This window comes from Pimephales promelas, chromosome 22, assembly GCF_988280905.1.
Source record: "Pimephales promelas chromosome 22, fPimPro1.hap1.1, whole genome shotgun sequence".
Lineage (NCBI taxonomy): Eukaryota > Metazoa > Chordata > Actinopteri > Cypriniformes > Leuciscidae > Pimephales > Pimephales promelas.
The window spans coordinates 25353243-25376849 of record NC_142790.1 but is presented as its reverse complement, the minus strand read 5'-3'; the positions used below and the strand labels follow the sequence as shown (position 1 = coordinate 25376849).

The 23607-nt window shown below is 37.6% G+C and overlaps 1 protein-coding gene across 2 annotated transcripts; it reads left to right on the top strand.

The window, feature by feature from the left end:
• Nucleotides 1–7322: 7322 nt before the first annotated feature.
• Nucleotides 7323–22291, top strand: itprid1 (ITPR interacting domain containing 1). Of its 2 annotated transcripts, XM_089125746.1 has the most exons (18): nt 7324–7463; nt 7551–7641; nt 8913–9106; nt 9397–9445; nt 9643–9683; nt 11510–11566; nt 13954–14002; nt 14868–14942; nt 15035–15237; nt 15967–16433; nt 16510–16570; nt 16925–17049; nt 18281–19198; nt 20931–21058; nt 21138–21249; nt 21454–21720; nt 21811–21859; nt 22033–22291. In XM_089125746.1, the coding sequence occupies exons 3-17, from the start codon at nt 8989–8991 to the stop codon at nt 21856–21858; spliced, it is 2718 nt and encodes a 905-aa protein (XP_088981872.1). In that variant the 5' UTR covers nt 7324–7463; nt 7551–7641; nt 8913–8988; the 3' UTR covers nt 21859; nt 22033–22291. The 2 variants fall into 2 exon arrangements, with proteins under 2 accessions (XP_039540847.2, XP_088981872.1); XM_039684913.2 differs by having other exon boundaries at nt 7323–7641.
• Nucleotides 22292–23607: the final 1316 nt, after the last annotated feature.

Below are 23607 nucleotides of genomic sequence, written 5' to 3'. Positions count from 1 at the left end.
GTGGTGAGGATGCATCGTGCCAGAAATGTTGATGTGACTGTGATTTATGTCGGAATCGTGCCAAGTATGTCCATCAGGGTGAACCCTCTCCGAGCCTCACCCTGTCCACATCTCTGACTCCGACTGTCTCAACACGATTGCTTAAATCGGATGGATCTGGTAAGAAGGTAGATGTGGTCTAAAGCGATTTGGCATTGGGTGTAATCTTTGGCATGGGTTCAATGGGTCGTACCCTCTCTTTTGGCCCTGTGAAGGCACACATTGGACCGCCATTGTCCTTTACAGTCTTCTGCAGTCCCTTGCTGTTGTTGCCCAGTCCAGATTAGGTTCTTCTGGCACATCTCATGATGGGCTTCTTCCTAAAACCGTTTGGCATCCGCTTGCGAAGCAACCCTGAATGTTGCGATGTTAGGGCCATATTTGGCTCCTCATGAGACCAGAATGTGTTTTTGTCCACATTTAAATGAAAGAAAAGATCCATTTTTTTTGATGTAGAAAATAAAAATAGAATCTTACACTCTCAGAAAGAAGGTACAAAAGCTGTCACTGGGGCTGTACCTTTTCAAAAGGTACACTTTTGTACCTTAAGGGTGCATATTGGTACCTTAATGGTACATATTAGCACCTAAAATGAACATATCAACACTTAAAATGTACATATTAGCACCAGAACTGTACATATCAACACTTAAAATGTATATATTAGTACCTGAAATGTACATATTAGCACCAAAAATTTACATATTAGCACATAAAATGTACATATTAATACCTAAAATGGGCAAAAGTGTACCTTTTGAAAAGGTACAGCCCCAATGACAGCTTTCGTACCTTTTTTCTGAGAGTGTATAAATGTCCATTTTACTAAGAAATAAGCACCAAATATTTGCTTGCTGATAAGTGTCTTCATACAAAAATGCTGGGCGCATCCTAGATGTTTACTGGACTTTCTGCACTCTCTAGTTATTGTTACCTGAACGTTACTGGAATGTTATGGAAATGTTATGCATTAGCATGGCCCCAGCTGCTTTTTTGCATGTCATTTCATCATTTGCCACCAGTGGCCTCTTCAGGCTCGTCTGATCATCATCTGCCCTGATGCAATGAGAAGCACTATAGCAAATATTGTTTTGGAAATCTGCCTGTTTTGTCTTTACTCTTACCCAGAGAGAAAGCATCTCAGAACTTCATGTTTCGTCTGCTTCCTGAACTCGTACATGCTTTCATCTCTGAGTCTTTAGCAGCTAATAAGACTCCAACAGTGTATTAGAGACGTTAATGATCCATGGCAGCAAGAGAAACGGCTAAAACGTTAGTTTCTTTTAGAACAGAGATTTTAAATGCTATTCTTTTTTTCCTCCGCAAATCAGGAACAGACTGCGTGCTCATTAAAACAAGCATTGATATCTGCAAAAGACACAAACACTTGATTCCACACAAGCACACACAATTTTATACGGATTTGTCCCATTTAGCGCAACCTGTATATTGTTCCTCAAGTGCCAAAACCCATCTGGCTCTAGTCGTTTTTATTTTGATGTACCCAATTTAACCCCAGTTGGTTCCAGTGCAAGAATCCTCATGCCGGAGCCGTTTTGGACAGCGTACTGGACGGTTCACCCTCAGGAACGGACCTAAATGTCCTTGGTTTCAGCAGGCAGCTGTCCCCACTTAGGCCCTAATTTAATCTCCACTCTCCGACCCTCTGAGGCTCTTGTGAATGTCCTGGAAAACAGAATCTGGCAACACGGACTCTCTCTCTCTTTCTCTCATTCAAACACACTTGCTCTCTGAAGGGATCCAGTGCTGATGTTTACTATGAAGATATCTGGTATTTTTGATATCACAAACACACACCTCTCTCTAATGTTATGATATGTATATTTTTCGTTTGTAATGTCTACATTTTACATAAACGCAGATAAAACGACACTACCAATATTCCTCAAAGGGATAGTTCACCCAAAAATGAAAATTCTGTCAGTAATTACTCCCCCTCATGTTGTTCGGACCCCGCAAGAATTTCGTTCACCTTCGGAACACAAATTAAGATATTTTTGATTAAATCCGAGAGCTGGATCACTCCTCCATAGGCTTCTTAATGGATCTGGCCGGCCCAAAAGTTATGAAAGACGTCGTTAAAATAGTCAGAGTGACTACAGTGGCTCAACCTTATCAAACGACAAGAATAATTTTATTAATTTGTGTTCTGAAGATGAACGAAAGTCTTATGGGGGTGAGTAATAACTGACAGAATTTTAATTTCAGTGAATTTTAATCGCCGTTGTCATTGTTCTGCGTCTATTGCCTCCACTGAAATGTTGTCCTGCTCTTGTTTTTAGGCAATCTGAAGGCCCCATCTGGTCAGCCTGGTGGGGTTTGGATTAGTCATGGTCTGGACCCTGTGACCAACCGACAGCCTCTCGAGGGTCTGCGTAACCCACCCACAGACAGCCTGTAACAAACTCCGTCCAAAACCAGCACAAGCACACAATGTCACATTCAGCCATCATCACCATTCTGCAGAGATCAACACGTGATGGATGGAGTTCACACATATTGTCAATAATATGACATTTTCATCCAACAATCTTCATTATTCCCTCTGAATATTGAAAGGCATACTGTAGGTGTATTTCAAGTAAGAAAAATCACTGTCCGAAAGCTGCCTAGTGTACAAAGATATAGTTTTACATAACATCCCATCTTTGGACACCTTTTTAAAAGCAGCATAAATGTATCCTTCACTAACTGATATCCCACAATCCTGTGTGCGGTTAAAAACTATTGATTATTAATTTCTCAATTTCTTATTGGCACCTTCAGACACATTTTTATTAATTGCATTTATTTAGATGGATTAATTTATTTATAAAAAAAATGCATTTAAGTGAAATATTTTATTTAATTAAAATAACATTGGGATTATTTGATGTAATTTGCATTAAGTTGATGACATTTACAAAGGAATTTAAGTACAATACTCATGTTATGACTCGAGTCACTAAATATGTGTTACTTCTAAAGCTCACTTGAATTTGTTTTAAATCATTAGAAATTACTTCATAACCTTTTCTGAAACTTTCCTTCTGTCTGGGCATGTAAAGTCTCTTTTGAATCTATATAAAATATTCTTTGTTCTAAATCTTTCTTCTAACAATAACACTCCACATTCATTTCTTGATGTGGAAGCCAGAGTAATTGTAACAGATGTTGAATGATTAAATTAGCAGTTGCAGGCTGCTCAAATATTCATGTTGCGTTGCGAACAGGGGCGGTTTCTTCATTGGGGCGATTGGGCGACGCACCACCAAAGTGTGAATCACATTCGCAATCTCATTCAACCAGAGAGTTACGCTAGCCATCACTATATAGTCCAATCAGCGTCATGTCACGTTCTGTGGAGTACCGCCTCTTTTTGGGCGATTTCACTCTGGCTGAAAATCGCCCAGAGTGTTCCCATAGACTTACATTCAAAGATGTTTTTTTTTCGAACTGCAGGCACTGCAACGCATTCTCTATGGGTTCCGGGAGGGCTCGCACTAACGTGCTTACATCATCATACGTATCCTTAACTTGTGCAGCGATTGGTGGGAACAAACATACACTATTAAAAATCTTTAATATTAAGTGACTAATAATATTTTAAAACAATTTTGAATTCAAACAGCAACAATAAAAAATGAAACACTACTTAATTATCTTTATCAAATTGATTTAAAAAAAAAAAAGCGAGAGCGAGAGAGACTTGGGACATCTCGCGAGTTGTGGCTACAGACAGTTGAACTTGAACAACGCCATGGCGAACACAGTCCTTTAGAAGCCTACACAGCAAATTTCAGGAGTTGAAAAATCATGAGTTAGGCAAAAAAGAGTTACTTTTGAGTTATTTTTTTTAACTCTGACTACACGTAAGGGTTAATGCCCGACGAGGTGTCCATTGTCAGGTTTTAATGGACGACGGCGAGGCGTAAACCGGCCGACGCGCAGCGGAGGACGGTTGCCTCCGCCGAAGTCCATTAAAACCTGACAATGGACACCTCGGAGGGCATTAACCCGCTTATACCATGGTCACTTGCGAAATAAAACATTAGTTTATATTTTAATTAGGCTAAATCTAGTTTTTACAAATAATAACTTGCCTTGCCTGCCTGACTGTTTATTTAGCAACCGGAGATATAGTCCGCTTAGCTCGTATCCCTTCAGGTTCACAAAGGCATTTTTTTTTTTCATGAAACACAAATGTAGGCATAGTTTTTTTTTTTTTATTACACATAAAACAATTAATTAACCCTGCAGCCAATCAGAATCGAGTATTCACCCAGACCATGGCTGTGTTGTATTTTGGAGTTCATTCATTGGTGTTCAGGAGTGTGTTTTGGTTTAACACTAGCTACACCTGGAGTTATTTTTGAGAAATGCGCCTCGACACGACCCTGCCGCTGGATAAAGGAATAATGGACTTATGTGCCTCGTCGTGAGGTAGGTAAAAGAGTATATAAAACTATTTAAAAATGTTCTATATTTTCTGACAAACACGTTTGGTCATCGCGTTGCTGTTACGTTATAGGCTAGTTATACTGTTTACTAACGTCAACGATTATGACAAACTTGCTGTTGAACGTTTGTTTACTTGTTTCAAATTTTGAAATGGCTATTTGCGTGGGGTTTTTGTCGATGTAAACGAGTTAACATTAGCTAACCGTCTTTCCATTCACCGTGTTTCTGAAAATGAGTGTTTTACCGTGAAATTGATGCATCAATGCATTACAGACATACGTGGTTACACAATTGCAGTGTCTAACGTTACCCTGGAAAATAAGATATAGTTGTGCTGTGTAGGCCTGCAATGATTTGAATTGTAACAGCTATAACGTTAGGCTACGTATTAGTGGTGACCCACGATCACGATGTGCGTGATTTTCAGCTAATATATTTTTGCATTCTCAATGAATGGTGCTAGATTATGCCTCATACTGTTGTTTTTGTGATCTTCAGATACGACTGTCCTGCAGACAACCGGTTGAAGGTTACTCCTCCTCAAATCTGAACCAAATGGATTTGCTGAAATAAAGGCAGTAAATCAAGAATATGGTGTTCAGTGTAGTAATTTTCACACAAAACATTATATTGTGTTAAATAAATGTTAACTCTAAGAAGTGTTAAACTAAATATTTTTTAAGTGTTACTTTTTAACACTGGTAATGAGTTCATATAATTATTTTTAGAGTTACATTTACGCTCCGTAGGTTTAGTATTTTAACTTCATAAATTTTAACTCTGAAAAAGTGTTAAATTCAACTCCAAGAGCAGTTATTTTAACTCTGCGCTGGAGTCTATTTGATGGTCTCACATGTACTCAGATTGAGTTGATTTTAACTAACGGAGTTTATTCCAAAAAACAGAATTTGCTGTGTATGGAGGAGTGATCCAGCTCTTAGATATAATCAAAAATATCTTAATTTGTGTGCCGAATCTCTTTAATGTGATGTAATAAGTGTAATAATAGTGAGTATAGAAACAAGAAGATTTATTGTTATTAAGTCACTTTATTAGTCATTAATATTAAAGTGAAGTTGACTTTACATGCTTAAGCTTTTAATTTATCCATTGCATGGGTGGGCCTTGTCCTTATCAATCATCCAAATATTTGCCCCCCCTGAGAGATTTTGCAGGAGCCGCCACTGGTTGCGAACGTGTACCATTATGAAGAAAACCCATCGAATACTTGATTATTCTAGGCTTTTGTTTCCTTCACATAAGGCACAAATCTCTAGAAGAGACTATATATTCTAGGAGAATGTGTCTTCTGTTTTCTGCGATGGCACTCGTGTGGGGGAAGGAGATGCCGTTTCCAGCACTGTACCATTTTATTCAGCTCTGAGATTCATGAAAGTTTAAGACACAGACTCTAAGTGATGTCATGGGAAGCATCACACTATAAAGCGAACGAGGGGAACTGCTCTTGTGCCCTGGAGCGGGACACTTCACACCCGTCTGCTCCAGATGTGCTCAGCGCCTGCCCCTGTCAGGATGTGTCAAATCCCACTCAGAATGTGCAAGAAAGTCACTCAAGGACTTGTGGAAACAAGATTGAAATTCTTGAACATAAAGGAAGACTAATAAAAATAAGAGTATATGCAATATTAATAACTTGTTTAACAGATCAGACCCAGAAACTATTTAGACACCTAAGGCGCATGCTAAAATTAAGGAATGTTATTGCATCAGATACAAACGCTTTGTGTTTTCATGGTTTATATCTGTTATCCTCATAGGGACCAAAAAATGTCCCAAGGACAAGGACTTCAAAAATCTTTGCGGGGACATTCTGTCTCCATAATTTAGGGTTTACCAGGCAGGCCACACACGCTCGCAAACAAAAAAGACAGAAAGTCTTGACATTTTGTGGCTGTCAAACGTAATTGGGTTATGTGAACATGAACTAGTTACTCTGCTAAAAAACACCAAAACACAAGTAGATTAAAAGTCATTGAGCAAAAGTGTGAAGTGTTTGTTTGTAGATATTTTCCTTTTAACAAAATATGTTCTGATAACATTAAATAGGTGAAATAGTTAACAATACTTTAATTTATATTCAATTATTTATATTATAACGTCTAAAAGTGATTGGATTCGTTTCTTTGAGAAAACATTCAAATAAACAGTGTTCTGCCACACGCAGCCCAATCTGTGCCAGTCACCTACATAGGTTGTTTGTGAATAGTTTACTGGTCCATAGTGTGCACAGAATATTACTTCACACAGAGAAATGATCCAGTTTCCACCTTTTATCCTGGGGAAAGAAACTGCCGCACATTCGTATAGCTTAATTATGAGTGGTGGCGTTCATTATTGAGAACGGAGGAGTCGTTTTCCTATTTCTGACCTTTAGTGACATCTAGTGATTCACAAACAGAACTGCAGTCACGTCAAGTTTGTATAACATATAGCCTACCATATAGCCAACATCTAATAAAGGGGAAGTCTAAATGGCAACGCTACACAACGCTAATAAATACATAATATAATACCAATAATAATAGATATCATAAGCTACAGTGAAATTCGCGCATTTTAAGTGTGAATTATCTAAATGTTTAGGCTAAGGCTACAAAGAACAATAAACATAACGCACAATATATACATTTGCACTTTAAATTCTAGCCTAACTTTTAAAATATATAAATATTTATACATAATACTATAGCCTATATGTGGATTATTTGTATGTATGAAAACTCCTCAAACATTAACAGGTAAGAGAGGTTTCATATCAGTTCTGTGAAATTGCACAAATTTCCTTTGAACGAACAGGTTAGGCAACATATATCATGTTTCTGCATGCAGGAGCGCTCAAACGCTGAAGCTCAATTCCTCTTTCGGTCTTATGCGAATATTCATCTGGATAAAGCAGAGCTCGACGACCGCGTTTGCGTTCACACACCGGCTTTGTGCTTCAGGTTGTTTTTCCTTGCACTTTATTTGCATACGCGTTCTGCTTTTTCCTCCTGATGTGGACCAAATTAGAACAGTGTTTCTGTTTTTAGCTCGGGTTGATATAGTGATAAGAAACATTAGGCTATACAGACGTGTTGTGGTGGCAGCTGCTCAGTTTGGATCTCCTCCGTTAAAGCGCAGGTGAGTGTGTGTCATTCTGCGGTGGATCACATCTTTATATTTCGCTAACTTAATAGTTTTCGCTGATCATATGTTTGTTTAGAAATCGATAGGAACTAATTTTCACACGTTTCGTGGTTTAACAACATGGATACCCAGATGGCACACGTACAGACATTTATTTGATGTGAGTGTTTGCATCTGGAAGACATTTCTGTCAGACGTTTAGAAGATGTCTTTAAGATGTAATGATTTAGAATCTATGTTAAACTGACATCTTAAAGATGTCTATCAGATGTCAGTAAACGCAAATGCTTTCCAGATGAATTGATCTTTAATAGACATCTTGCAGACGTACATTCTGGGTTGCGCCGTTTTCATTATAATAAGCAAAGTTGGTACGTTTTGTGTGGGTAAACTTTATTCAACGGTTTGCTTGAGGAGCTTTTTGTTTTACTTTTGACAGCATATTTATGACTATAATTAATGGGAGGCCGTCCTGTTCCTCGAGATCAACCTTCCATTAAATTTCTTCTCCAACCCTAATCAAACACTCCTGAAGCAGCTAAATATGATCTTCTGGAACAGTATTGGGCATCGGTCTTATATCAGTGTATTGAAAGGGAAAGTAGCCTATTATATTTAAATATAACAAATTATTAATATCAATACCTGTCTATCAAGTTTTTTTTTTTTATCATTAAAGTTTGGGTGAAATGATAAAAGTGTTTATTATACATATACCATTTAGTAAATATTAAATAAGACTCTTGTATTATTTAGATTTTACCACCGGTTTCACAGACAAGGCTCTGGACTAAAATGTCCTAATTGAACTAAGGCCTAATCCTGGATTAATTTAATTTAATTTAAGCCCTGTCTGTGAAACCGGGCCTTAGTGTTTTAGTGCACATTTTGCAATGTTAGTTCCGGCCCGACAAGAAGGAAGCTTTAGATGATAAATATCCTTTTGCTTAACAAATACGGAAAAACTGATAATTTATTCACCTCAAACTCATAGTCTCAAATCTTCTGTCTTCAAATATATGTGATGGTTTCAGGGATTCCCATTAGCTACATAAACTTGCAACCTTGTCAGATCAAATTTGATGTTTTGATAGTGCAATGGCCTCGTGGATTAGGAACGTTTTGCAGTGTACAGAAACGAACAGGTGTTTAGGAAAGTACTTTTTTGTTTGTGTTGTGTTTTAGCCTTTTAAATCAGTTGCACCATATATATATATAAATTTTCTGACTCTCATCTTGCAGTTCCATGTATTTGTTTCTTTAAGCGTTTGCCCAGAGAAGATGAGCTCGTAATGAGGTGTCTGCTCATACCGTGGTTGTTTTTCGAATGGAGTGGACCTCATGACCACAGCGATGTCTGCCAGTAAATCTGCAGCTAGAAGAGCTATTCTACAGACCTCACGGGTTAGATGGAAGACGGATCAGTGTGAGATTATTCCGATTATCACTTCTGACACGAGTAAGTACCTGAGATGTTTGGTTGTTAGATGTTGTGCTGCTAAATGGAGGTTTATGCAGTTAGCAGCAAATGGCAACTTTCATTATGTCTCTCGATTAGTTTTTTGTCAGTGTTGTTAAAATCGCATTTCCATGGATAATTCATGCATCTTCACAGAAAATGCAAAGCAGTGCAGTGAACGCCCATGTAACCCTGGAGCTCTGTAATTCAGTGGATCAGCCAAAACTCAGAGATACTTTGTTTTCTGTTTCTGGAGCAAGGTGAATGTTTGTCCTCTTTGTTTTGAACAGGGAAGTGTGATGAAGACAGCGTAGAGCGCTGGCTCACCACCATCTCAGGGTAAGAGCCGATTCTCACAAGTGTTTATTTCTCCTTCATTGTGGCTTTATTTTGGGATAAATCCTCTTTCAAAGGGTTTCAGCTGTGCTATTGTGCTGTCTGTTGTTGTCATTTGAATTTCTTCCCACATTATATTCTTTAAAGCGTTTCCTCCAAGTTATGTGGTTACTAATACAGCTCGACTTCCTTGTTTTTAGAGAAGGCAGTACGAAACCAGAGGTTGTCCTGGAGACCGCAGGTAAGATTATATATATATATATATATATATATATATATATATATATATATATATATATATATATATATATATATATATACGTATATGAAGAGTTCAGATGCAAAAGCCTCTAAATGCCATTTGAAATTTTCTTCTTTAATGATGATTTTTATCAAACTTGTATATTTAAGTTCAGTAAATTCACTTAAATGGCAATGATAATTACCTATTAATTGTTATTTAAGTGAAATTACTGAACTTAAATATACAAGTTTGATAAAAATCATCATTAAAGAAGAAAATTTCAAATGGCATTTAGAGGCTTTTGCATCTGAACTCTTCATATATATATATATATATATATATATATATATATACACACACAGTATATATGTAAATTCACACACAGTATATATTTGATTTGCTGAGATTGCCAGTGTAGTACTAGTAATTTTACACTACTTATTGTAATATAATATATTTTAAAATAATAACTATAATAAATTTGAAAATGAAATATGATTTTATTTATTTATTATCAACGTATTATTAAAGGTGCATTGCGCAACATTTCATGTTAAAAATACCTGTTTTTCTGATCACTGCAATTGCCTCTATAATCCTGTACAGTAAAATTAATAATAGGGATTTGGGACGTAATTTGAGACTGGACGTGATGTCATGGCATGCGCGTTCACGCTCACCTAGCTATGTCTGGCAGGTTTGTGTATTCGCCGCCATTCTCCGTATCAGCGAAGAAAACTCGAGCGACAAAACTTTAGTCAACTTTTGACAAAAATAGAAGATGGATTCAAAGAGACCGGCTTGTAGTTCATTCCAAACCCCAACGCAAACTCCACGTAAGACAAAGAAAATAAAACTTTTGTCTAGTGCCAGGCGTCGGAATAAGACGAGAGTTAACATCGGGAAGGCTTTCAACAAATGGAGAGATCTCCGGCTCAAAAGGGATCCTATACAAAGTAATAACTTATATTGTTCATGAACATGTTTCCATAATAATACAATCATAAGTGGATACCGTAAGCACATAAAACAGTTCAACATGGAGATAGATGGAACCTCACACACACATAAGTGTGTAATTTACTCAAATGCCTTTCCTTTCATATATTTAAAATGACTTGCAGATTTATAACTTTATTACCTCTGAAGACATTATGACTAACAAAAGATTTGTGTGGCTGATGATCCTTTGGTTACAGCTCGTGCAAGCGTGCGTGTGTGTGGTCCATGAGCGTGCACACCTCTGGTTGCAGTTTCGCTTGTCGCCAGAGGGGGCATAGTTCTGCAAAAACACAGAAACTTGCGCAATGCACCTTTAATATTATAAAAAACAAGGAACTCTCGCACACTATCAATACTTGCAAATGAGTAATTTGCAAGTATTGATAGTCTGCGGGAGTTCCTTGTTTTTATAGATTTTTGACTTACCCATTTGTTTTTTTCCCACACACCTATCACATGCCGGTCACATCACTGAGTGATTTAATTAATGTGTTGATGATGTTGAGAAAAGTTAAATCCAGTCGGTTCTCACAAAAGTAACTGTAGTCTGATTACGTAGTAATCTGTAGTCTGATAGTTGCTGTCTATTTCAATTTAGACTGTTTGATAAATGTGTTAAATGCTCATATACAAAATGATCTTGTGAAACCCTGGAGCTCTAAACATTAATATACTGGTATGATTCACAATGATTCAATTAGTCATTTATCTGTGATGGGTGACAGTGTGTTGGATTATACCATTTTTATAGGTTTAGCAGGTGACTTGTTTTTTTCACTTTTATAAATACTTTATCGTAAAACACATTGCTTTGCTTTCAGAGAAGGCTATAAGGAGAAATGAGAGCGGAGAAGATGATCTGGCACTGGGAGTGGAAGGTAAGCATTCCCTGTTTTGTATTGCTTGGATCAGTTAAACTAAATATTCGGTGGAACGAGACATATGCGCAATATGAATGAGTGACACTGTTTGGCGTCAAGGTTTGAGTTATTCTTTAGAAAAATGTGGAGCATACAATGGCATATGGGTTTGTGCGTCTGTGTCTTGGAATACATTGAACTATTCAGAAGGCCTGGGCTAACCCTGGATTTTAAACAAGAGCAAACCTTTCCATAAACACAAACACTGGCAAAGAGTGAGACAATCCAGTGCCTGCCGTCTTCGGAAACTTCACCTGCTACTGCATTGTTTCCAGTTACACACAAAAGATAAGGAGTAGATAAAGCAGAGATGGACGTGATCTTTACTTTAACAAGATTTACGCAAGAACGACATGTTCGTGGTGGATCAACCATGAACCACCATATAGGTCTGGGAAGAAAACCACCCTATCAGATCAACGAATCCTATCAGATTTTAGAATTCGCTTTTAGGGGCCTAAAACATATTCTTATCAAGTTTCCTTTGATTTTCAGAGTTGGTCATGGTTATAGATGCACTGCAAATCATATTCTTAGATCAAGATAGTAATGATGGAAAGATAACCCAAGATGTTGTGTTTTTGTATAACTTGCTATTCTGACACTATACTATACCTTCACAAATTCAAGTAATTCATCTTAGTGCAGCTTTCCTATATTTTTATTCTTTAGAGACAATAAATGCACCAAGTGAGTTAGATGTGTGAAGTTTTTAGTTTAAATAAACCTACATGAAAATTATATTTCGTAATTCAGTCCTAGTCACTCTTTTCCCAGCATGCACTTGGGCATGAATAGTCAAGGTTGCTTTGTTTGTAAGGGTTGTTAATCTGTCTGATTTCCTGATTCGATTCGATTACGATTATTGAAGTCCCGATTCGATTAAAGTCGATTTTCGATTATTAACGATTCTCGATTACCGATTATTGATTTTCCATTTCACAACAGTAAACGAAAATACACTAGACCAACATATGATTATATTAGCAGCAGTAACATTTTGCTATATATAGACGATATTTGTTTGATATTGTTTTCATTACTGCAGTTTGTTAATTTTGCTACATTTAGCAACTTGATGTCATGTGACACAACCCACATAAAGTTGATAATTCCACGAATAACTGCAATTGCAAATTTCGAACAGAGATGGCGACAACAAGGAATAAAACTACGCACTGCAGCTTTAAGTAGATGAATTCTACTTAAAAAAGACATGCACACTATTGCCTTTATTTTATAAGCGCCATACAAACACTGATGTTAATGCAAGCCCATTTCCAACTATACGCTAAGCCTTCCTATGTCCTCTAGGCACACACAATGAGGTGTTATGAAAATTTGAAGAAGTTAACCTTGAGCTGACCTTTCACTTTAGACACCAGAAACTGTTACAGAATCTTTTTTATGAAGTCCTAAGTTAAGCTCTGACATGTTCTGGCATACTGTAAATCGCAGATAAGTTTCTAGAGGTATTGTTCCCTATACTTTCACAAAGAGAAGTTTAGAATCTTTGTCCACTCACTAAAGATGGAAATGCATCTTTAGCCCAAATAGGACAGAATCTATTCAGAACTTTACATTCTTGTTTGACTTTGTCATCCAGCAATTTAAGAATAAATACAGAATACTACAAATACTCAAATACAATAGCATACAATGACTTAAAATAGCAAGCAATAAACTGCAATCCCAAATTAGTTTGCTTGCTTGCTTGCCAGATATTCCTCATATCTGTTAACATATCTGAATGTTCATATTCACGTCGACCACCTATAGTTGTTTTCTTTCCGCTCAGTGTGCTGTCTCTCTTCAGGGTTCTGTCTTTCTTCTTACGAGTGATGTTTCTGCCCTGGGTTCTGTCTTCCTTTTCAGGGAGTGTCTTGACTCTTGTCTGTTGTTGTTTGTCTCTCTTATATTTCAAGGAAAAGTTGGTTGCCTCCTATGAATTTGTTGTTCATGTTCAGTCTGTTGTGCTGTCAGACACTCCCCTTCCTAGTGAATGAGGTGCTTTGGTTTCTTTCGTAACACAATTTCAATGAAAGGTACAGGACTGAATGGACCTGATGGCTTCTCTTCAGAATCAGCAGAGAGATTAAACAAAGAGGGTGGTTTAGGAAAATAAGTTGGGCATTTCGGATCCGGATCTTTTAAGAAGACTTCGGTGTGCCCCTGACAACATGCTGAAGTCTTCTGTACAGGTGTTTATGAGAAGACAGGAAAATCAAAACAACAAGGAATATTGACCTAATATAGTTACTGCTCCGCAGTCTGGAGGGGTTTAATTGAAAACGCAGATGTTTTCCATCTTTAAATGAACTCTGCTTCTTCTGTGTTTGATGCAGCATCTTTATATGGCAAACGCTCTCTCAAGAATGTACAGGATATTTTAAGGTAAGAACATGTTTAATATTCACTGTGTTTTATCGAGCTTGAGTAACTTTGACTTTTGACAAAACTTGGATCTGGCCGATATAAGCTGATAATTATTTGCATGTTATGGGCGAGATAAAAATACTATTTTGTTTAAATGAATCAAACCTAAATACAACACACTTTACAGTATGAAAAATGGATATTCATTTTGGGATTTGCTATAGATTACATTTAATAGTATTACTAAATTATTCATGTTTCAAACATTAACTTTAAGTGAGTGTTAGATAACAGGTAAGGTAATACATTTAAACATAAAAATGGAATAAATGCATAATTGTAAATATCCAATATGGTACTGAAATAATGTGTATTCCTAGTTATAAGTTTTGTCTTATCAATTTCAGAACGTTTTTATTAAAATTAATAAAGATTTAGAACTCTTCTTATTTTGTAACAGTACTGTCATCTATCCACTGTTTAATTGCTGTATATACATCTGTTTTACACCAATGTGTGAGAAATTGCCTGACGTGGTTCATTAGTTATATAAATATATGTACATTTGTTTATATATTCTATATATCAGACAATATAAGTGTGTATATGTGCGTGATGTAGGCTTGTTCAGGCACCTGCCAGAAACCTTAGTCATATTTCCCATGCAAATGCTGAAATGTTGACATGCCACCACATGGGCTGCTGGGCTGGTTTGCATGAGGTGGAATGTCACTGATGTGGCAATGAGGCAAGAGACGAACGATTCCAACCCGAAATGGGTGAGACGGAGGAAAGCATGAAGAAGGATTTGGATGTACAGGAAGGGCTGGTCAGCAGTGTTTGGTTTCTTTACTTAATGTTTGCTGATGTCATCCACTCCCAGGTCATCTCTAGATTCTCCTGGTCTGTCCAGGTGGAACAGTTTTGCATCGACTGTCTCAATACCATCTGATGTCAGGTCAGAACTCCTTAACCTCCTTCCCAACTTGTCAAGCATTCACTTTAAGACTTTGGTTATTGATAGACATACTAATGTTGTTGTTTTTGTAGTGTAATGGACGTGTTGAATGTACTAAAGGATGACCCTGAAGAATTGTTGCTAGATTTGGGTTTTGGCACTGAGGAGCCCGACATCACTGGGAGAATCCCGGCCCGATTCCTCAATTACGAGTCCAGCGCTCGTGGCATTAGCTATCAGCTCTTTCTGGAAGCTCAGCAGAACCGAATGGATGTTGAAAATGCGGATGTCAGCAGTAAGAATGTTTCCTCAAGTTCAAACAAAAATGGAATAATGAGTTATTTACTCAAGCTCATATTGTTCCCAATCCATATGACATTCTTTCTACCGTGGAACTCTAAATGGGAATTTCCATGGGATTTCTGAATGATATCCAGGCCATTTATTGTGTATAATGGAAGTGAATGAAGATTGAGCTCCAAAATGAAAAAATGTAAAAAGCGTCACAAAAGTACAGTAGCTACAGTATATGACTTGTTTTCGCTATATATATTCAAAGTCTTCTGAAGTCATACACTAGTTTTCTTTGAGAAACAAGCCTTAAAAGACTTAAAGGCTAAAGCTGGACCACTTTAAATGATTTTATGGTGCCTTTCATACTTTTTTGAGGCTTGAAATCTCCAAATCTAATTAATTGTAAAATCTTGGCAAAAAATTCATTTAAAATGTCTCTTTTTGTGTTCCATATAAAAAATAAAGTCACTCCTTTTTTGGAGTGAATTAACCTTTAAAAAATCTGTTCTGCATATCCAAACTCTCAAAAATAAAGTTTGAAGAAGAACCTTTAACATCCATGGAACCTTTTCAATGGTTGAAAGTCATTTAAATATAATTTGTTAAACGGCAAAACTAAAAGTGACAGTCATTTCCTGTGGAGCTGCAATGGGTTGAAAGTCTGACAACCAGAGTTTTATGCGAGTCACAAATTTTGAAACTCTCTCTCTCTCTTCCTCCCGGTGTTCAGATAGGTTTAGACAGCTCGAGGTTCTTCAACAGGTGACGACGACCTTCTCCTCTCTGGTTGGTGCTCAGGATGCGGACACATCTACAGCTTCCCAGAAGTCTGTAGAGGCCCGGGAGAGGAGAAAACGCATGGTCATGATTCTCCGTAGGGCCTCCAAAAAGAGCCTCAGCCAAGCCCAAACGTCACAGAACCAGCACACCATCCCTTCCGTGACCCCCTCAGCCCCATCCGGCCCAGAATCCACTGGCACACCAAAAGCAGATAAAAGGAACCCTTCAAAACGCACAAGGATGTCGGACAATAATCTCTTCCCTCTAAAAGAGGAGCAGAGTGTTAATTCGGAGTCAGCTGAGCCGGTTCTTAACAGCCAAACGGCAAGAGGAACATCAGATCTTCAGAAACTCAACCTTATCAATTCAACTGAGGGAATTCTCCAACGACCTATTGAATCTTTCGAGCTGGAAGAGGTATTAACTCTGCAGTGATATCCTCTGTATTTACTTCCACAATGTTCCTTTTCTAATGTTGATGACTGTTTTGCAGATCCAGAGTTTTGATGAAGGAACCATTCCTGGGAGCTGTAATGGCCCAGTGGATCCTGGAGGTGCATGTCTTTTTAAACTGCATAGTAACATGCTCACAACCACTTTGCAACCACCACTTAGTACTACTTACATACACAAACATAAACTTTCATTTGAGATGTTCATTTTACTTCTTGAAAAGCGAACGTTTTTAAAGCTGTGGGTTGAAATAATTTACATGGAACCATTTCCATTTCTGATATTAGGCAAATGACTCATGAGATTGCTCAGTCATTTTCATGTGTGCAGTAGGCTACTACCTGCAGTACAGTTGATGTAATGTTCACCTCAGTTCTGTGGAAAAATTAACTTGTTTGTTTAGTCTGGTCACGAGGCTTTAGTGTCCACATGCTAATGGCTCTTGGTCCATGTAGGTGAACGAATCGGGTCTTACGTGATGAGAACAAACAGTTGTCAGTCTGATAGCAGTGGCTTCCAAGAGGAGCCCTTCATACCTGCGCTGTCCCAGCAGAACAACCCTGGACCAGAGCTCATGAAGGTAAGACATGTTTCAGCTCGCTCTTTCTTTACATACTGCTACATACGGTGGTGCCATCGAGTAGTTTTTATCTGCCATTATGTTGCCCTCCACGAAGGACAGCAAGCCAATATATTTATTTTGAACTTTAAATCTCAAGTTAAAACTCATTTTTTTAGGTTAGCTTTTAATTGATTTATTGTCTTTTATGTTTATTTTATCTTACTGTGTATTTTGTCTCTTTGTGTGTTGAATCTTTGCAATTTTAACTGTGTTTTTTGTACAGCGCTTTGAGATGTACATTTAAAGATTGTTATTATTATTAACTACTCCATTCAAAAATTACATGAACATATGAACTTGTTACTGTAGTTTTAATTTTATGTATACTGTATATATATATATATATATATATATATATGGTACTATTATTATATTCTTTGAGGTACCTTGGTAAATAATACCCTGGTAAATGAATATTATAATCACTCCTTAGTACTTTACTTTTTTATACGCCATATTTTTAAAAGGTCACAATTTACTGTATCATAAGCGGCCGACCAATATTGTCTGAAACCATGCTGAGTTTTAGACTATCACTATCTGACAACAGAGCATTTATGAAACTGGTTTGGAAACAATATCTGTAGCTGATGTAGTCATTATTTTTGCTGTTACATTGGTTTTGCTACTGAAGCAGGAACCACGAATTGTTCACTTAAAAAAAAAAAAAACTAGCTGATAATTTACTCACCCCCTTGTCATCCAAGATGTCCATGTTTTTCTTTCTTCAGTCGAAAAGAAATTAAGGTTTTTGATGAAAACATTCCAGGATTTTCTCCATATAATGGACCTCAATGGGAACCAAACATTTCAAGGTCCAAATAAGAGTTTCATTGCAGCTTCAAAGGGCTTTAAACGACACCAGACGATGAATAAGGGTCTTATCTAGCACAAATTCATTGTCTGGTGTCGTTTAAAGCCCTTTGAAACTCTCATTTGGACGTTGAACCGTTTGGTTCCCAATGAAGTCCATCATATGGAGAAAATATTGGAATGTTTTCATCAAAAACCTTAACTTCTTTTGGACAAAAGAAAGAAAGACATGGACATCTTGGATGACATGGGGGTGAGTAAATTATCAGCAAAAGTTTTTTAAAAGTGAACTACTCCTTTAAGGATATTTACAACATGCTTGGGTGTGTTTATGAATATTTGTTTGATTTCCTGTGCTCTTTCTGCTTTTTTGCAGATGCTGAATGCAATATCACAAGATAGCACAGAAGGTCAGCAGAAGAGATCAGAACAGCGAGAGGCGGAGGATCCCTCCACATATGAACAGAACTGTGAAAAACAATCGAACCAAAAACACTCTCCCACGACAGACTCTGGAAAAACTGCAGACTCTGGAAATATATTTGACTCTGAGTCGGGAGAACTGAATCAAATAATGACTGAAAAAGAATACTCTTTGTCATCAGATATTAGTAAAGTTAGCAATAATCATGTTTATACTCTAGCATACTTTGTTCAAATGGATCCTGTTGGTTATCAGACTGACATTTATAACAGACCGCAAGGATCAGAAAGTCCAGGCCGACACGTTTATAGGGAAGGCATGTCCCTGTTTGAGGAACTGAAATCTGCTGAGACAAACTCCCAACTGTGTCCTACTGATCTGAGGACAGATGTTATGGAAAATGTGGTGGACAGCTTTACAAATCATCTTGAAGTAGGCAAGCGAGATCCAGTCATGCAGGAATATCCAGCATCTACCCAGAGCAAAATCATGACCTCTGATGATCCTTCTGAACACAATTCCTCCACTGCGCTTAAACTCAGGAGAGAATCTTTCTCCAGGAAGTCCCGGTCTGACATGGTCACGGATAATGACTCGGGAACAGCACAGACACCCACGACACAAACGCCGTTCACATCTGTGGACACATCTCCTCCTCACTTGTGGAACTCTGCGGAATATTCTGCCGATCTTGGAGGTTTGCGAACGCGGTCGATATCTCTCGACACGGGACTGTCGTATGAGGAGGAGGATCACAAATTGCAGGGAGCATTGTGGGCAGGGACACAGCGATGTTTCCATTGCGGGTCTCAAATCAACTACGACAACAGCTGGGCAAAACCTCAAGCTGAGCTGTCCTCCAGTCTGCCTGTAAGTAGAAGTTGCTCTACAAATATCCTACACTATGATAGACAGGTTTAAAGGGTAATTCCACCGGTGGAGACATAATTATGTATTGAAAGCGGGTCATATATGTACAGTAGTAGAATAGTATCATACATTTCTAATTTGGTTCCTCCTAGGCCAATAAAAGGCAGAAAATGACATTTTAGTGCTTGTGAATTGTAGACAACAATCCCCATAGTGCATTGCAATGCTCAGCTCCACAGGCCACTCCCACTACTCCGCCAATCAATGTAGACCAGAGTTGAGCTCCACTCAACGTTACCGCCTGGAAATCCATTTCGCACAATGAAATCAGCTAATGCGCACTAATATAATATGACGACGTAAGAGCGTCAAGGCCCTTGTTCGTTCTTATTCGGTCTGGTTATTACAGTTTACGTCGGAAGCGGTTCCCTATTGGCACCGTGTTTCGGTACCCAACCCTATCCATAATGCATCCGTCTGCGTATTCAGTAACTTCGTCCATATTTTCAAAAAGTTTCTGCCGGTGAAATCAAACACACTGGCGCGGATCTGTGATAGGTCTGTTAGCACATTAGGTCTAACCCCCTATGGGGGTATAACTGTTTTGAAAATTGTATGATGCATTTTAAAACCGTTCATTTAATGATTATCAGACATAACGTACTGTAAATCATTATTGTCTTTTCGTTATCGGCCAGAATTTTGTTCTTGATGTGTCCTTATGCTATCAATGGTCTCATTCATGAAAATCATTCTTTGTTCTTTGGAGATTGACTGAAATTGTTTGTTTTTTTAATAACCGATACCTATTATGTGCTTGTTTATGTGCCCAATAACCAATATGCAGAACCGATATTTATTTACTGTTACACTTGTTTTTTTTGTTTTGTTTTGTTTTACAATTTTGTCAATATCACTCCCTCCTAACAACCAATAAATAGCACGTTCTGAAAGAGTGCAAAAAATTAAAAAAATAAAGTGCACTCTTACTAGTTTCTTTTTCAAAATAAAAGCTTTGATGAGGCAAGCTAAATGAAGCACAAAAATAATTAGCATCATTTAAACCATTTTAACATAAAATGTTGTGTTCGCAATACGAAGGCAGTTTACAAATATATTTCTTCATAACCCTTTTTGTAATATGTTGTTGTGCTGTTTCATGAACGAGCCCCATTGTCTTTAACTGCGGTTTCACGAAGAGATCCATGGGTTCTTTACCACTCTGAATTTCCTCTGATTTTAAGAACAAATTAAGATTAAACATTTCTATTTTGGGAAGAACTCTTCTACCCCTTAAACATCTGAGATTAAAAGCTTTGAGCCCTGCTTATGTTTAATGAGGTTCATTTGAATTTGTATAGTTCATTTGCATGTGTAATGGAAAACAGTAGCGAACACTGACCACTTCAGAATCTTCACAGCATTTAGGCATATACACACACACAAACCCATTTTACGCACATCCTCGCTTAACTCATTTAAAAAAAAATATATTTTCATAAAATTTTTTTGTAATTTTGTCATGTTTGGTTTTTTTGTCTATACAATTTTTTGGTAGACCACCATGATCACATTTAACACTAGTGGATCGCTTCGGCTAAGATGTGCTGAACATGTTCTAACCCGCTTTCAGCAATAAACCAGCTGTTATGCTTCCTTTTAAAGACTACATTTTTCCTGGTTATGGAATGTATCTCTTCCAGCAACAATATCCTTCTCTTTCACTTTCTAGTACTCTCTGGATGAGCTCGAAGACATGGTGAAATGTTTGAGGAAGTTCCGAACAGTTCTGACGGAAATTGAAACAAGACTAGAAGAGGAACAAGCATCCGTGCTCGGATCCCTGTCAGACTCCCACAGGTGAACTTCACTGTCATTATGGATATCTCACTGATCTTAAAGGGTGTACAATAGTGTTTAAACCTGATTTTGTGTTTAGGGAGGAAGTGGAAGATGTTTTTAGGCTACGAGCAGCTGTCAAACAGGAAGCTGGGATGCTTGAAGAGCAGCTGTCGGATCTGGTGCATCACTATGATGGTAGCATCAAAATGGTATTTATTCTACTCATATACAGTATGCTAAATATGTGGTTATGGGATATAAACTAGGGCTTGGGGCAGTAATGGACAAAAAATATTTCAATATAGAGCAAAACTCTTTCACTTTGTTACCAACCAACATCCTTCAGCAGTGAAATGTGTTGAATGGACAACGGAACAAGATTTATTTTGATCCCTGTGCTTTTATGCTTATAGAAGCTGAATCGGCTCATGGATGAACAGTCACAGCTGTGCACCCAACTGCGAATTACACCCTCTAATACACCCCATTCAGATCCCACCTCGACCAGGAGTGTGGCTATTCAATGCTGCCTGCTGCCCGTGACGTCCAGTCCACAGAGATGTGTCCATCATCACTGCACCAGAGCAGCATGTCGAGATCCACACCGGTTCCCTTGTCAAACCCAGTGGGAGGCCAATTGCAAACCAGACAGACTGGACTTAGTAGCTTTTATTAAAAGTGTAAGAAATATCCTATACCCTCATGGGAATAATTGGATCTGACAATGGTTAAAATTCTAGTGTCGTTAACTGTGCTCTTTTGTCTTTCAGCTGAAAAATTCATTACAACATTCAATCAACAGTAACTCACTGGAATAAGGTTTGCATTATTTTCAGTTCAGTGTCTGTTGACATTTTTCATATTGTTAATGTCTATATCTGATCAAATTTAACTAAAAGACCAAATATTTTATGGGATTTAAACCTCTTTTTTTTTAAATGCAGACAAAATGCAAAATGGATAATTCTGGTCTTTCCTTTGTTTTGTTGTAGTAATGGAGTGATGAAGACCTGAAGAGCCTTATCAACTCCCTTATAGCTGCTCAAGAGTCATAAAGTGCTGACTCTTGAGTTCAGAACTAATAAAGAATCATGTATATAAATCATTATCGTGTGTCCAGATGAGTTTATATGTGCACACATGATCTTATGTAGCACAAGCCTCCCAGTAGCCCTAAAAGCTCTCTTTCCCTCTCCCTCCTTGTCTTGTTGTCTGTAATAAACCCCTTCACTTCTTCATGGTAGTGCTGTACTGACCGTATAAGGAAACTGCTGCTGAAGAACCAGAGCTTCCTCTCTCCTCCGGTGGACGTGGACGACACAGTGCTGGTTCTCCTGTCTGTCTGACTGCACGATGATCTGATGGTTCCTGAGACGCTTTCTGAGAGTTATGGCCCAATCTCAGGAAACAATATTTGCTGTGGAAAATTGAAGTAATTTCAAAAATACTTATAAATAAATATAAAGTTTAAAAAGTTGGTGAACTCAAAATAAATCATGCTTTTTTTGTTTTGTTTTGACCATAGACAGTGGCAAAAGACAAGCTTATAAACTGGCTACTAACATTTCAAGGCCAGTATTGTAGGTTTGGCATTCATAGAATTCACAATTGACTAAATCACACATTTGTCATAACAAAACGTGTAAAAAAATAACTTACCTTTTAATTACAAACTGTTCTGTTCTACCCTGCAACATCTAACTTAAACTTAAAGACAGTAAAATGAATCGGTTAGCTAACGTAGCGGTTCTCTCTAGAAGAGGGACCTTTTTTGGCTTCAATATCTTTTTTTTTTTTTGGCTTCAATATCTTTTTTGGGGGGGCTTCAATATCTCAGAAAAGATACATTTTTCCCGTAGCGTAAGCTAGCTTACGCAATACAAGAGAAGCTAAGAGAACTGGTTTGAACAGTTAGCTAACGTTAATGCGAATTTAGCCTACCTGTTTGTAACATTTTCAAAAACGCGTCGTTGTTACTTCCTCAAATGTCAGAAATGTAAAAAAAAAATCCAATTCGTTGTACTACACGGTAAACTAGGCTACATTTATCAAATAAAGTTTCAGTATTTAAACATTTCGTGAGAATACGCCATGTTTAACGGCTCTTTCATCGCTTAGGGATCATGTGTAAAGTGCCACGCTGTAACTGGCATGAAGTTGGTTTGACATTGGAAGTTCGATATTCGCGTATTTAGGGACCGTCCCTAAAGATACATGCGATATTGGTATAAACGTTTTTTAACTTCAATAACATTTGAAGATAATGACTCAGAGTCATAAAACAACCTACTGTACATTGTGGTACAGTTGTACTGCACACATTGTAGATTTTTAATATTTATAACAATAAGCTGTTAAATCAAATGTAGATAGTGTTATTGGTATTCATTATTTAGTTAGACTTAGACCAGGTTTTTACTTTTACATTCATGTTCTTGGCAGACGCTCCCTTGACTTATGTGGCGTTGGCATATTTAAACTGGGTAGAGAAGTGCATTAAAAATCAACAAAACCACTTCACACACTCTCCATACACACTCGACACGGGAGGAGGAAACACCATTCAC

Bases quoted from the DNA above. Each gene is read 5' to 3' on its own strand.
- itprid1 (XM_039684913.2), top strand. From the start codon at position 8,989: ATGACCACAGCGATGTCTGCCAGTAAATCTGCAGCTAGAAGAGCTATT. The intron at 9,107-9,396 runs GTAAGTACCTGA...TGTTTTGAACAG, and splicing joins GATTATCACTTCTGACACGA to GGAAGTGTGATGAAGACAGC. The intron at 21,059-21,137 runs GTGAACTTCACT...TTTTGTGTTTAG, and splicing joins TCCCTGTCAGACTCCCACAG to GGAGGAAGTGGAAGATGTTT.